General features: G+C 44.4%; 1 protein-coding gene across 1 annotated transcript in view; it reads right to left on the bottom strand.

Moving 5' to 3' along the window:
• SYDE2 (synapse defective Rho GTPase homolog 2) overlaps positions 1 to 2202 on the bottom strand; it is a 28742-nt gene extending 26540 nt beyond the window's left edge. The window contains exons 1-2 of the mRNA XM_042805868.1: positions 2199 to 2202; positions 1843 to 2157 (exon numbers count right to left, since the gene is read on the bottom strand). Coding sequence (XP_042661802.1) covers positions 1843 to 2157; positions 2199 to 2202 — 319 coding nt within the window. The remainder of the gene's footprint in view (positions 1 to 1842; positions 2158 to 2198) is intronic.
• Between the last annotated feature and the right edge of the window lie 13703 nt (positions 2203 to 15905).

Raw genomic sequence — 15905 nt, 5'->3', positions numbered from 1 at the left:
GGCTACACCTACATGTCCAAGAGGCCAGTTTGGACTGGGGACTCCTTGGGCAGACAACCCCCAGCCAGTGACAACTACCCCAAAGCCCTCCACTTCTGCACAGACAGCCCAAGGAACGGTCCCTGCTCTGCTGGTATAAATAGATGGAGCATCTGAGAGCTGTATTTCCACAAACAAAAATATCTGCTACTTCCTGCTTCCCTGGAGAAATGCAGGCCCTTCCGTGCTGGTTAAGACAGCCTACAACTCCCAAAACAGCAGGCTCCTAAGAGGCACACTGTGCCTAAATATACACCCAGTGACACATCTGGCATCAGCCTCCGGCTGCCCTTCGGCAGCAGCAAGAGCACAGAGCAAACTCAACTTCACTTTCAAAATTCATCCAGGTATCTCAGTGACAAACCATCTGCAAAAGCTTACTGTAGAAACATTAATAATCAAGTAGCTCCAGCGTACTACTCCAACAACCCCACTGCCTGCAGAGACACGCCACCTACCACACACATTCAAAACTAACCCTTCATCTCCGAATTAGCCAACATGCAGCCAGAGGTCACTGATGGTTAAGCGTTCACTGAATCTCATCCAAATGATACACTTGCATGTACATCTTCCAACTGCAGTTTTTGCAATGGATAGCAGTATTTCCAAGCACTGCTTCCCCTTTATTTGAACTTGGCCCCCATCCTGAAAGCCCTTATGCCTGTGTTTATTTTAGCAACAAAACATTTCACATGCAAGTATCTGCACAACCCGGGGTTCAATGTCACAGAGCAAGTTTTCAACATCTTTAGCTATTACAATAATGAGCCAATTTCAAATAAATACAAAGCTTTCAGAGATACACAAGTCAGGCATATACTTTTTGTTCTAGAGCAAAGTCTCGTTCAGAAGAATGCTGCCTACTCTCTATTAGTACTTATTTCATATATGCTCAAAACCAGACCAGGCCTCCACACAAATACAGAACGTGACAATGGTTCCTACTCAAAAAGCTTCAATATGGTGTTTAAAAAAAAGGTAAAATAAGGTCAGGTGTTCCCTTCACCTAACACTCTACCTCCAGAAGAATTAAATAAATCAGCATTTAAAGTTAAGCCATCACGGCAACAATGCATGTATGTTGAGAAACCAAAGCTTCAGTGTTTCAGCTCAACTGAGGTCAAAATGGATATTCTGCCTTCTACGCAGACATATAAAATATTTCAACATGACACTGTGTACTGCTTTCCAGGTTGTAACGAGGAGGGGGACAGCTTCTTCCAGCCTCTCCATATATGGATCAAACAATTTGTAGTTCTTCTGGTTGCTACTTCAACACATTTTCTTTCACTAAGTTTTGCAGTAAAACGACAAAATGTAATAATTATGTATCTAAATGGAACAACAGCAAGACTAAAAAATTATTTGTAAGTTTTCAAGTGCACCTTTAAAAAAACAAACAAACAAACAAACAAAAATCCCAAACAAACAAACAAAAAGCACAAACAGCCAAAGAATGACAGACGGTCATATGATACGAAACCGCGCAGGGACCCACACAACGTAGCGGTCTAAATGCAAGAGCCCTTCATTTTAACGAGGAATTGTTACTCCCGAGGAGCGGGGCAATTACCGAGGCGAAGCTGCTGCCGCGGAGGGCTGACTCCGGGGCTGCGTCCCCCGCGGGCCCCGCACCGCTCCCTCCCGCGGCTGCCCGCGCAGCGAGCCCGGCGCATCCCGCCCGCCCGCCCGCGGGGCTCCGCGCCCGCCGCCGCCGCCGCCGCCGCCGCGGCAGGTGGAGGTGCGGCCCCGGGCAGCCGGAGCCCCGCGGCCGAGCCCGGCGCCCCCCCAGACACTCACCCTGCGGGGCGCAGAGCCCGCCGTGGCGGTGCCCGCCGCCCGCCGCCCCTCGCTGGGACCTCCTGCCCCGCAGCTTGGAGAGCGTCCTGCGGAGCGGGTCGGCCATGGGTGCTGCCTCCCCGCTGCCCTCAGCGGGCGCTGCCCCCCGGCCCGCGGGCACCGGCAGCCCCCCTGCGCGGCGGCGGCGGCGGCGGCGGCAGAAGCAGCCCCAGCCCCAGCCCCAGCCTCGGCGGCAGCGGCAGCCGCAGCCCCGGCCCGCGCTGCCCCATGGCGGCGTGGCTCCGCGCGCCCGGCCCCGGCTCCGCCGCGCACATACTTGGCATAGCTGCGCGGGGTGAGAGGGCGCCCCGCAGTGCGCATGCCCGCCGCCCGCCCCCGGCCCGCCTCAGGCCGCCGCCCGGCCCGGTAAGTCGGGAGGGGTGAAGGGGGGGCGGGTCGGGTCGGCCCCGGCCCGCTCGGGGAAGCCGGTCCCTGCGGGGCAGGGCGAGGGGGGACGGCGGCTGCCTGCCGCAGGTGGCCCGGGCTATGGCAGGCGGGCGGCTCGCCGCCGCGGCCCCGGGGGGACGCAGGCTCCCCATCAGTGCCCTGAGCTGTACTCGGAGTGTTCCTCACGGCAGCTCGGAGTATCGTTGCCCTCAGCCATGTGCGTAGCATTTCTCGCCAAAGACCCAAGGATTCACATCATATTTTAAATACTTCTTTTCCCTTGATGGTTTGGTTGGGGGGGGGTGGGGGGTGGTGGGGTGGTGGTTTGTTGGGTTTTTTTCCTCCCCCGAAGAAACAAATCTGTGGGCTGCCAACTTCTGTTTCCCCTCTGGGGTGAGGCTGTGCATGTGACAGTTCTTGCTTCCTGGCAGGTTTTTAAACCATTCCCCTGCAGTCCCGGCCGTGGCGGGAACAGCAGCTCACCCTCCTCGAAAGCTTTTTCACGCTCCTCAGCACAGCAACGCCAGTGAAGCGGGATGAAGTTGGCCTTGGTGTTAGTAGCCTTTAGTATTCCAGCCGAAATGCCAGATAGGTAGAAGACAAACAGCATTAAGACTGAGCAAATAATGTGCTGAGGCTGCTGAAGTGGGCAAAAATTGGGTTTTGGCATATGTGTTGGTCAGCTACATTGCGCATTAGTGCCATTAGCGAGCGCACAGCCCTTGGAAACACATCTTTGGAAATGGTATGTCATTGATTTTTTTTTACCCAGATAAAGTACTGAGACAGCTTTCATGGGTTGACATTTACATGGGTCTAGATCTCCTGTGTTACATTTCATTATAAATGGCTTCAGGAATATATTTTGCAGATTTTTTTATGACATTTCTTACAAGCGGTCAGCAATACACTTATCTCGTGGCGGGTGAGGGCAGCGGAGCCATGGCCGCCCCCGGCAGGTTGCGGGTGGGTTGGATGCCGCCTCCATACGCAACAAACCCCCAAACTCTGGGCTGAAGGAAGTGCTCATTTGGTTCTGAAGAAGACAACTGCAGCTCACGAACAGCACGTGTATTCACAGATTTCCTCTCTTACCAAATTTTGAGGGGGGTTTAATAATTTGATCCTTTGAAACTAAATCTTCCTGAAGAACAGAATTAGATTAAAATCTCAAATCTTTATGGGTGAGACACCAACAGTAGCAACGCAGTAATACCTGTATTTCTACAGTGTAAAAAAAAATCCATTTCAGAGTAGTTGTGATTTTTCTTCTTCTAAAATAAATCTCACCATAGTTATGTCACATAGCAACAGCTTGAAATGCTATTTTGCCATTCTGTCTTTTGAAACTATTTACATTCCTTTAAATACACATATTGGGAAATATCTGCCTACGAGTTTCAGAGCAAGATGTAAAACCATTCCAGAATGCCTTCGGTTGGGAAAAAATCATGGACAAGGCATCGGTGGCTGGGATGGTCTTGGTGCTCACTGCTGTGCAGGTGAGGAGCTGCGAGTCCCGCGGGGTCTGCCTGGCCCCCGGCCCTGTGGGGGTCAGGTCCTGCCTCTCTGGCACCCGCATCGCAGTGCCCACAGGCTGGGTTAGGAACAGCATCTTCATTGAAGTAGCATGCAAGAAATGCATAAAAACAAAATTATCAGTGCTTTTCTGACAGTGCACTCACTGTGCACAACTAGTGCATCTATCTCCAGCAGATTAACTCACAATTACATTTTCTTCATTACCTATGGTCCGAAGCAAAGGAAAAGCCTAATGCCACCTCCTCTAACCTGATCTTATCTGTTTGAGTGGTTAAGCATTCATTCCCACCAAAAACTTTGACTTCCAGGTTGGAATCAAAACTAAGATTTTTACTGTAATTTCCAGAACTCTGGTCCTGATCTGTAAGGATACAGTCAAAGAAGAAAGGCATAAATATATTGGATGGCACTTTTTTTTTATCATCTCATAGTCAGGTGCTGAAACAGGTTGCCCAGAAAAGCTGTGGGAACTCCATCCTCATGACACTGAAAACTTGGCTGGCCCTGGCCAAACTCACCTATTTATCTCTTGCTCTGCACTGGGGCTGACCAGAGGACCTCCAGAGGTCCTGTCCAACTGAAGTTACTCTCCTAACTCTAAACCCTTCCTTGTATGAGAGCTGCCATCTTCCCTACCTGAGATATAGTTTGAATAGAACAAATGAAGTCAAGCCAAGCGGAACACCGGTGACAAAATTCCCAGTAAAATTCTGCATGGGCACCACAGCTCGACTGTGCTGACCTTGCTGCTGCTGTCAGGAGGTTAGCTGTGCCACCAGCAAGTATGTGCCTGAAGCAAATAGCATGCCTTTGAAGTCTGGAAGAGAGGCTCTGGCCCGTTCAAAAACAGTTAAAAGATTCAAAACATCTAGCAGATGAACTCTGGAATTTTTCTGCAAGAAAATGTGATTGCAACCATTTCAAATTGAGCAACCAAAATAAGTCTATGCCTACCCTGCCTGTCATCTTCACACCTACAGATTTATCACCTGTTCTAATGGGAAATCAGATTCCTCTTGTCTACCTGTGCCGTGGATTGTCTGAATTAGTTCCCTAATGAATAACAGCTTACTGCACTTAAAGTAACCATATGTAACACTTAGCAAGTTCCTCTTATTTAGGTGACATTTTTAGAAATTTTTGTTACTTGGATATTTCCTTTTGGCAATTAAAACAATATTAGTAGAAAGTAGGTACTAGCCAGAGTAAAGACCAAATCCTGCAAAGAACTGAAGTACTGACATTTGGCGTGCAGTACTGCCTTCTCCCATGAGTATTACCTATGGAAGCAAAAGAAAATTCAACATCATTGTGTTTTCTGTGCTGTTTCACACAGTATTTCTTTCATGTTCTCTATGGTTTTAAATGTTAGTTTAAGCATTTAGATTATTCCTCTATGCAATAGGCACACAGGAAATAGCTCGGTGAAAAGCTGCCAATAGTTGAGTCTATAAACACAGTTTGATCTGTATCTTAGAAAATTGTTTCCATTCCAAACTGTGGTTACAAAGCACTTTTTCTTGTTGGCAGCTGGATTTTTTTTTTTTTTTAATCCTTATGTATCCTGTATTTGCCCAACAGAGTTGGCACTGATCACAAAAAAAAACCCAAACCCCTGCAGATAAAATAACATTAAGGATCTGACTGGAACTAACTTGAGCCAGTGGAGTAAGAGTCAAAGCTGAGTTTTTGTTTTCAGTTCAGCCTGTTTTGTTCAGGAGCTGCAAAACACACAGTGCTGAACGGGAGTCCCTTTACTCGGCCTTCTACAATAAGTAAAAGCTACTTTGAGAGGATGGGACTAGAGCTTGCATTGACCTGAAGAGGCTTCTTATTAGGAGATGGGCAAATATTTAGGACTGGTTAAACAATGTGGCTTTAAACAAACAGAAAGCAGTATTCTTCTGAAGATACAAAGAGAAAAAAGTTTTTTTCATTAACAGATGGAGATTTCACCAATTGCTTAACCTTTTATGAATTGATGACACAAGAATTGTAAATGACTGCACAAGCAAAAAAGTCAAACTTAAGTTGGAAAAAATATGCACTGATGAGAAGGATATCCCTGGTGAAGAAGCTGATGTATAAGTGGCAAAGTTTGGGCACTTATCTAGCTGAATGACAAAGTTACACAGATAAATAGTTCCTAATAAAAGACTGACAAATAACCTTCACAGCCTTGCTAGCAGTTTTAGAGGTCAGCTCTGCCTCAGCAGATACCGTGAAGAAGCTGTGCTTTCCTAAGTACACAGGCTTTCATTTCTGTATAAACTCAGGGACTGGTTTTGAACTGCTCTGGTCTGATTTTGGAAAATTCCATCCCTTATAGCATCTAAGACCTGCTCCTGTACCTGAAATAAAAGTTACATAGTAATTTAGGATGTAACTGTGTAAAGATATAATTTATTTTACTTCAGTGGGATTCATTCATATGAGTAAAATTGAAAGCGTCTGGCAATGTGAGTGAGTCTCCTTTTCATTACAGCTTAGCAAATTGGTATCTTTCTTCTCTCAAGACCTGTCGCAGACAGGGGGATAAAGTGACAACTATATGACTAAAGCAGAGCTGATGACAGCTGGGAACTGGAAGCACTTGAATGCCCCAATAAAATCTATGAGCACTCTTTTTATTGAAAGCGTCTGCCTCCCTGACATCGAAATGGCCTGAAATAAGAGTCCCATGAAACTCTATCAGGCAGCTAATAGCCATGTGCATTATCCCCAGCCTGCCAAACAACTGATCTCTCTCAGATGCAGACACCACTACAGTCATCCATACCTTTGTTACCCCCCAGACCTTATTTTGAACTGGCCAGCCGAGGCACCCCAGAGGCCCAGAGGGTCCAGAATACAGCTGGTTATCTTCTTAGGAACACAAACCAATGGGAGAATAAACCATTTATATTCTAAACCTGACAAGGTTGCTAGACAACAGGCTGGACGAAGCTGAAGGTGTTCATTACCCAAATGGCTCCACCATCTGTTCGCTGGTGTCTGGAACCATCTGCAGATGGGGCTGCACTTTTTGAAAGCAAATTTTAGAAACTCCAAGAGCAGTCAAGTGTTTGGCTCAGACCACTGACTCCCTTCTAGAGTGCATGCTTGCCAGAAACCTCCTTAATCCAAAACCGCTTTAAGAGGCACCGCCGTGAAGATCGTATACCCAGTGCGCCACACCTGCGTTGCTGTTGCTTGGACATGGCCAACCAAACTTGGTGCCTTCTCACAGAGAGGGAATGGACCTCTGAGAAGCCACTGCCACCATCTGTTCCTCTCAGATGCCTGTGGCATGGGCCTCCTGGGCTCTGGTGGTATGACTTGTAGCATCAGGATGGTTGCTACCCTGGCTGTCTGTGAAGTGCTGAGTCCATCACTCCCAGTGGCCTGGTCTACTTGTCCTGTTAAGCTGTAACTAAAATCAAACAGAAGATTTTAAGAACCATGTATGGCTAACCCAGATTCGAATGAGCAGTGTGATGGAAATACTTCTGTTCATAACTATCAGCTAAATTAAGCAGCAGGAGTGTTCACGGGTCTGCCTTCTGTGCTTTGTTTAAATGGAAATAAGACAGTAATTCATGCACTTTAGTATCTTGCACTTATTTTTTAAAATCGGTATTTGTCTTTTTAGAGACTTCAAGCTAACATCCCCATGAGCTTTTCAAAATGTCACTGAACTTCAGGGCTGTCATTACCACCTCTGGCTGCAGTCTTACAGCATGCCAGTGCTATGGTAGGATGCCAGTCTCACTGAAGATATGCTAAAAATACCAGAGTATTTTGGATATGAAGAAGCCAGAGCATTACCCATACAGTAAAAATAGTCAGTACCATGACCATCATGACCATTACTTTCTCCTAAAATGGAGACAAAACCAGCAGATCAGTGACACTTCACCTTGGTTGAAGTGAAAGTAAACACAAATGAAGAGTGTAGTAAGTTCAAGCAAAAGAAAAACAGATTCAAGTTTATGCTCAAAACATTAGGAGATCCTCTATGAAGGAACTGAAAACTAAATAAGCATTTCTCTATTTTGTCCTACCACTTTAGGCCAGGATCACATTTGTGGTCCTGCCATTTCTGCCCCAGGAGGGCGGGGAAGAAGCAGAGCTCTCACCCACGTCTGCCTGCGGTCTGTCTTGCTCCTTGGCCTCATGCCTTCACAAAGTCTCTGCCATCATTCAGTCTCTCCTAGTATATGGCTATTAGTCCAAACTCAGATTAAATGTAACATTTGTGAATCTCATCCCCTCACTAGCTGGAGCTGTAAGGTTTTTGAGCTGTGTCCTGTAGCAGTCCCTGTCAATACTGTACGGGAGTGCTGTACCGACTGACAGACCCTTAGCAGAGCTGAGGGTCTGCCAGTCCACACAACAGAGTCCAGGAGATGTTTTAAGGTACATCCACCACAAATGCCATTGTGCATAGGGTCCTAAAGCATGCTGCATATGCAAAATTTGTTTATTAAAAGTCCTGCAAAACTTAAACATCACAAGGGGAATATCTTGAATGGCTTCTGATTGCCTGTTAGCAGTCAACAAAGTGCCAGAATGAGGGAACATATTTAATGAACATGGTCTTAAGGTATTCCACTTCCTTAAAATTTCTTTCTTCCACTTCTATCATTAGAAATAGCAATTTTTTTTCAGCCTCAAAACTGAGTTTCCAGTCAGAGCAAAGTATAGAGGACTTCTAAGTGCTGTAAAAGGAAAGGCAATATGTAAAAAAAGAAGTGGAAAGGTCCATAAATTGGAAGACTGATCCTTTAAGAACTGTATATAGTGTGCTGTGCTTAAAGTACTTAAGATAATCACAAGGATGCCTTAAAAATGTGTTCTTACAGTCTTAAATTTTAAGCAACAGATGTTGATCTATAGACAAAATCTGCCAATGACCTTCACATGTTGAAAAGATCTAGTCTATTTTTCTCTTTTATGCAAGCTAAATAATTTAATTACTCAAACAACTTTATATATGTGCATTTATGATCATTTCGTGATAGTCATCCTGTATGTTACAAAGCCAAAAAAAGGGAAAACAAAAAAAAAAAAGCCAGAGAAACCCAGCATATCACCTCAGGCTGCCGAGAGATCTGTGGAATTTCATATGGGAAATATTCTCTTCTTTCTCTCCATTGTGTGTGCGTCAAAGGGAGCAATCAGAGAAGTTAATAGTAAGAAGCTATGATAATGAAGTCTGTGCATGCATTAGCGTGCTCATGATTAGCTTGTTTGCAGAATCTGAACAACACTGCTTCAGTACAGTGGCCGAAAACTAGAAAAGCATGCTTGTACAGCTACACGGGTGAACCCTGGAGGTTTTTTGCATCTCCTGGAGGGCACCTATTAAGTAGAACAGAGTAAAACTGTGTTTCACCAGAGAAAAAAGTTTTCCTGATTAGGCCAGACACTATGGAGCACATGTTTTGATCTGATGAGCTTTCTTGACTTGTGAAGAACAATGCAGCAAGACGACTAGTACTTGATCCCGCTGGCTCCAGCAGGAAGAGTCCCCCATTTGCAACCTTGCCAGGGTTGCTGCCTACCATCTGCTGACAGCTTGCTCCCAACACTCACTCACTCATTCCTGTGATAACAAGGAATGACAAAAGCTCAGCAGCTGATGGGAAGATGGCATGGTCAAGCTTCTTTTAATTTTTGATGTCCTTCATAAGATACAGTCACCCCTGGGAGACACAATAGAACCCGAGAAAACAAAGGTGAAAAAATAGATTTATAACCTGAGTTGTGTTCCCTTAATCACACATCTCCTCCTTTGCTCATATGTAGCCCAATCTCAGTTTAAATATCTCAAGTTATGTGGGACTACTATTATCCCAACAGTCTAACCAGTCATGTGGTTAGGAAGCATTTCCAAATATTTAACCCAAATATTACCTATTTTATCTAGCCATGTCTCATGTGATGCATTAGTGCAATGTCCTACTAGTCTTCTGTGCTGCTCAGACTATGGCACATGCTCCTAGGTGACATCTTTTCCTACCCAGCCTAACAGACCTCACAGCTGGTAGCAGCCCAGCAGGCAGAGGTGACGCCAGACACTGGCACAGAGACTCTCAGCCAGTCCTGCAAGGGCTTCTCTAAGTTTCCAGGAATATTACCTGGACAATAAAAAATACATTTAAATGCAATTTTATCTTTAAAAGAACTGAAAATCGATTTACTTTTCACTTTGAAATATTTTCTGAGTGGGAGTGGAAAGTCCCTGTATCTCAGCTGATTTCAAGTAGACAGGCAAGGCTGCAAAGGCTTCTGCGCTTTCTCTAGTGGGCCCTCACAGTAAGGGCACTCTTCAGGTGAGATCTGTTATTGAGAAGTGTGAGCTATTGAAAATATTCAAAATATTTACATTCTTTAGTGGATAGAAGCACTACTTTATCCTAATCTCTTCTCTAATTACTTGAGTTTCCAGCCATGCCGCAGCATAATCTGTGTAATGTCCGCAACAAATACCAACAGCACTTCAATACAACAAATTTCAGACAGATATCACAATGGAGGGGCTTCTGAATGACCATGTATATTTACTAGATTACATCTATTTTTTGAAGCAGATTTTTCCTTGTTTAACCCCCGCCCCAATGTTCCTTCTCATTGCTAAAATTTGTTTCCTAAATGCCATATTCTTCTCCAAAACAAAAAGACTCAACAGTATGTAAAAAACAAGTATTAAGTTAAACTTCTGGGTTTTTTACATTGAGCTGTAAGATCGAAAATGGCTGATTTTTTAAAATCTATTTTTAGATAGGCTTAACCTTGTTGTGTTTCCAAGTACCAATTCCTGCACTGAAACATCGTGCACAAGGTCATTTTCCATGTTTTTCCACATTTGTCTGGCAAATTCCCCTGTTGTCTATACAGAAAAAAAACAGCTAAACCGGATATATGAGTGTAAAAACAGAATTTGCATGGGAGGGACAAGGGCAGAGGGAAGTCTGAAACTAAAATTACTCCAACTGGCTTTTTCAAACTGTGTTTCCAAGGTGACAGAAACCCCTTTATTGCAAGGTTGCTCATTTATTTTGAAGAGTTGCCAGGATTTTGATCTAATTTTTAGTTCTGAAGAACTAGAATTATCCCCCTCCTTCTCAAAATAAAACTCAACCAACCAAACACAACAGAACAATTTAACCACGCAGTGGCTTCTATCTTTACAACCAGCAACAAAGAAAAAACAGGTCAAATTATAAAGCTGACACTTTTAACATCCCTTTGGAAGACCTATCCCCAGCTAGCACATTCTAGTCACCCATGTAGTGCCTCAGGTATCACAGGATAAATTACGCGCTAAGACCCCGTTACACGTTCGCAGCCTTTCTGAGCTGACGCGTTGCGCGCTGTTGTGACAGGCAGGACCCTGGCTGGGCAACTCTCGGCAGGTCAATGCCTGCAGGCTGTGAAAAGAAAACCTTGGGGACACCACCCTCAACCCCAAAATGTGTTTCTTCAGATCATACGTGTTCACTGCAAAGTATTTAGGGAAAGAAGAACCCTAAGCAAACACCAAAGACTGCCTCCTGCCTTGCTCTATAAACAACCTCAAAACTGACAGTTCATTTCAGCAACACTACTAACTCAGTAAAGCTGATGCTTTGTCAACTATGCTATCAAGTCTCAGAGCTTTAACACCTAGATGCTATTAAGACATTGTCTTAGGATTCAATGCCCTCTTTTGCACAGCATGTTTTTCTTCTTTATGGACAAAACCTGTAATGTTCCTTTTTATTCCTCAGTCCTGACCATTCCTTCTACCAACATCCTGCTCTCATAGAAAGAATTGACTCAGAGCCATCTTCCTCCTCTACTTTGCCTCCTTCTGAAACACAAGAAATTAAATAATGTTCTAAGCCAGCATTTTTTTCCTTTCTAAACAGCAAATGGGCTTAATGAAGACCCTTAAATATTTACCTGTTTTACCTGAACAACCCCAGAGAACTATGCTCCTAGTTTTACCTCCACTCCTCCCCTCATCACTTCTGTACCCTCACTTGCTCTGTCACAGCTGATCTTACGCAGGGCTTTGGGACAAGTGCCATGACACAGCTCCATAGAAGATTAGTTTCCTGAAGTGGGACTTTACCATCTCTAGACCTCACATCCACTGCTGTCCTCACACACCTCTTTCTTTGGCCTTGGAAGGACTTTGCCCGTAATGCTCCCAGGGCCCTGAGCTTTGCCACGCACAGGAGCAGAGTCCTTTCTAGGTGGCTAAAATGTGCTTATCAGTCTTTTTGACAGTTAAAACAGTTCTAACAGCCAGCAACCTCTGAACAGTGACAGGTTTACTGATCATTTTGACAGAAACCCGTGTTTCCAGGGTTCAATGTGCACAAGCAGGCAACACGCACGCTTGGTCCCACTGACTGCCCCCACCTCCTCTGCCCACCCACTGAAAACCAGCTTGTGACTCACAAAAGCATCCCGGTCTCCAGTGGTGTTTCTGGTTCCACACATCATTTGAGAAGGACAGCGGTTGTTATGGCTGGACGCTAGGAAGGACTGCTTCCCAAGGAGGCGTTTCCTTCGCTGCTGACAGGCGTGAGCCCCGTTACTTCCCGTGCTCAGCGCCACGGCTGCTGTCGCCTTAGAGATTGGCATCAAATGAAGAAGAGTCTTCTCTTCCCAGGTATCAGGGTCTCCTTCAGAACTGGTTGATGCTCAGCTTTCACCATTAAGAAGTCCTCACATTGTAGCCATTAGAGACTACTGCCAGGCAAGAGAGCCAATATCAGAGCAAGCATCGATTTCTTGTGCAGAGGCAGAAGTGGTAGTGGCTGCAGCTGCTGGTACGGGAGCACTGCTCGCGCTCTGCAGGGAAGCCAGACGGAGTGCACGGCGAGCAGGATGTGAACGCACGGTCACTCGCTCCAACTGGCTCTCTTCTCAGATAACATGTAAGACATCAGATCTCCCTGTTTCTCTAATTCGGGGTACTCCCCAGAAGCCCAAAGTCAGATTACTTGTTCACAGTGCCAAGTCTTGCCAGCACTGAGCATGCAATGTTTAGGAGTCCCACTTGGAAATGTACCCAAAGCATCAAAGAAAAGGTGAATGACATATTTTTATATGTCTGATTCAGCAAGCACTGCTGAGTCTACTGTGAAAAGTACCCTGAACACGACCCCTGTGTTTCTGTCTGAAAAGTATACCTGTCTCCTCTGCTTGTCCATTGGAGATACAGAGAGGGAAGCTCCAAAGGTTTCTTCTAGTCCAGTCAGCAGGGCCGAGCCCCATCTTATTAATGCAGCTATGGTCATGCAAATCTATGCATCTCAGGCACTTTTAAGATGCCTGTTGTCTGGCTTGCACTGTCCCTGTCAGATTTGCATACAAATTTTTTAAAATATATTCACAAATGTTAACCTGAAGTAGAATTTTTCTCTGTCTGTCAGCAAAGAGCGTCTGGATCAATCTCTCTCTCCACCTTGCCCAAATGTCCTCAGGGAGAAATTAATCTTTTAAGACAACTATATTGAAATTAAAAACATGCCTTTGTAAGCTTGCTAAATTTTCCCTAGAAGAAAGCACATGGAGGGGATCCATCCCTTCTAGGAGTAAAATAAATCATTTTCCTTATTCTACTACTAGGTGCACAACAAGGCTTCAGCCACTTGGAACAATCAGAGGCTCAATGCTATGGCACCCGATAGTGTAAATGCACATGTGTGACTAGCTTCATATAAAACAGACTTTCCATTCCCTATAGTGGTATTCATGCATAGCTGAGGTTCATACACACGTATAGATTCCTGCAAGAATGAATACAGCATCTCTAAGGAGAAACATTACCGGTCTGGGAACAGATAAGCAATAATCAGTGCTGCAATTTATTCTTGCTCTCATTCTCCACCACCCCTTGTACTTAATATAAGAACCAGTGAATCAATCAATAGAGAAAGAAAAAAAAAAAAAAACAAAAAGAAACATCTAAGGTGAGGAAAAAGCTAAGTTTAGAAGGCGATATTGGCAAGAGCACAAACCTTGAATACAGTTGTGTTTTTCCCAGCAAGGCGTATTTTGGGCGCAAAGGCGTGTCCCGGAGACACTCAGGCTCTGCGCCTGCAGTGCTCCTCGCGCAGGCAGGGTGTGACGGCAGAACTATTTCGGTTTGGATCAGGAGCTTGCTTTTGAAGTGATTCTCCCTATCAGCCCGGCAGACTCTGCTTTGGGTTTCAGAGTGCACCAGCTGGATTCCTTTCAGACGAATCTCAAGCCCGAAGATGCGCTCCAGGAGCCCGCTGAACACGCTCAGCCTGCTGCTGGGCATGAGCCTACTGGAGCAAAGCAGAGCTGGCCCACGGCATGGGCTAGCTCACTTTACAGGCACCCTCCTATTGTGCCAAATGACTTACTAATGTAAATGTAGCCACAGATTAAAGAACATCCTTTAGCATGACATCAGAAATAGAACTGAAGTGATTATATCACATGTAGCTTCCCCAAAACCCTATAGTTTTAACCAGAAGAGTCACTGAACCTGTTTATTCTTATAAAAATAGGAGAGCTACTTATTTAACAAGCAAAAGCCATATGCAATATAATTGAGAAAAACACAAATGTTCAAGATGGAACTGACATTCTAAAATGGATTATTTCCCACTTTAATTTTTGATTCTGAATGCTCAAGTGTGTATGCACAATCTGGGATATAAACACAGCTCTAATGAAAAATCCTGTAGAGTTTCTTAGGAATTAGTACTGTTACTAAATGTGATAGTTTTTCAGGTTACTTTCTGCAGAATGCTATTAAAATCTATGGGACTTTTGCAGAATGAGAAGGAAAAACAAAAATCAGGGTCTGCAAAATATTACACATTAAGTATTCACATTAAGTATTTCCACACCGAACAAGACCATTAACTTTCAGCTTCATATGTTGCCAAAATCCTGTGAAGATTTCAATGAGATCTTTTAATTAAAAGCCTAAACAAATACAGTGGCTCAGTTCCATCTCTAGGACCCCCATTTCTTCTCTCAAGTATTATGGTAGTTTAATTCCTTCTGAAGTCTTGAGTAAAAAGTTTGTTTTAAAGGCTAATTTAACTTCCAAGTATACTGCAGGGCCTGATTGTTAAAACTTGTCTGGAGTTACTCCAGTACAGCAGCAACACAATCCTCAGCAGAAGTCTGGACACAGGGCTCTGGAACAGGTTGTATGACCAGACCAACTGCCTTCAGAAATTGTGTCCTTTGCTATAATTCTGTCATTTAGCTTAGAATTAGTTAATTTTTGAAAACTGACATGAAATGTTTTTTTCCCTTGGCTATGCCACAACCAAAGAACCAGGGCACAACCTGAGATGATTCACATTTTATAACTCCAAATACATCATCCTGAGCATTCTACACCTGTGCTTACACCGGAGTCCTGGCTCTGTACGAGCACAAAACTACAAACCATAGAGCTGCCTGACAGGGTTATATGCTGCCCCGAAATGGTGATGCTGGTTGCCTTCCTGCCCTCCCTGGTGCACTATTTCAAAGCTGAGAGGTCTGCCAGGGTCAGCGTGGGGCCAGCCGGCCTGGGGCAGCCCATGGGCTGCCTCACCTCAGGGAAGGCGCATTCCAGCCTTATTTTTGTAACTTTCTATGAAAGATGCTTATAAGTGCATGGGCAATTAGGTAAATACAACTTTTCAAAGCCAGTTCTTCCTTACTTTCTATTTTGCAGAACTAAGGGGGTTTATGAGTGTTCTTAATTGAAACCAAACATTACTCTTTCAGTCACAAGATGATAAAATCCTTGTTCTTGGGCTTTTTTCTACTAAGTTAGAAAAGTTGAAACTCAATAATTAGCTTGTCCGAAATAGAAGTTTAGAATGACATTCGGCCATTCGTTATTTTCATACTGGTTTTCACTGCTTTGTTGCAGACAATCACACTTGACTAAAATTGTGTTTGCCAAATAACGTTTTCTTTGTGATCCTACAATGTAAGAATTAGTTTTCAAAGAGAAAAGATTATGGTAACTCTCCCCAGACAGCATTCAAAAATTATGTGAAATTTACAGTGCAAAAGCTGTTTAAAAAGCCTTTGTAGTACTAAGAAAATTGAGAGCAAGATATCAAGAAAGC

The sequence above is a fragment of the Tyto alba genome, unplaced genomic scaffold (genome assembly GCF_018691265.1).
Source record: "Tyto alba isolate M040663 unplaced genomic scaffold, T.alba_DEE_v4.0 Super-Scaffold_1000006, whole genome shotgun sequence".
Classification (NCBI taxonomy): Eukaryota; Metazoa; Chordata; class Aves; order Strigiformes; family Tytonidae; genus Tyto; species Tyto alba.
Note: the sequence above shows the minus strand (reverse complement) of the source record. Positions and strands in the feature narration are given on the sequence as shown.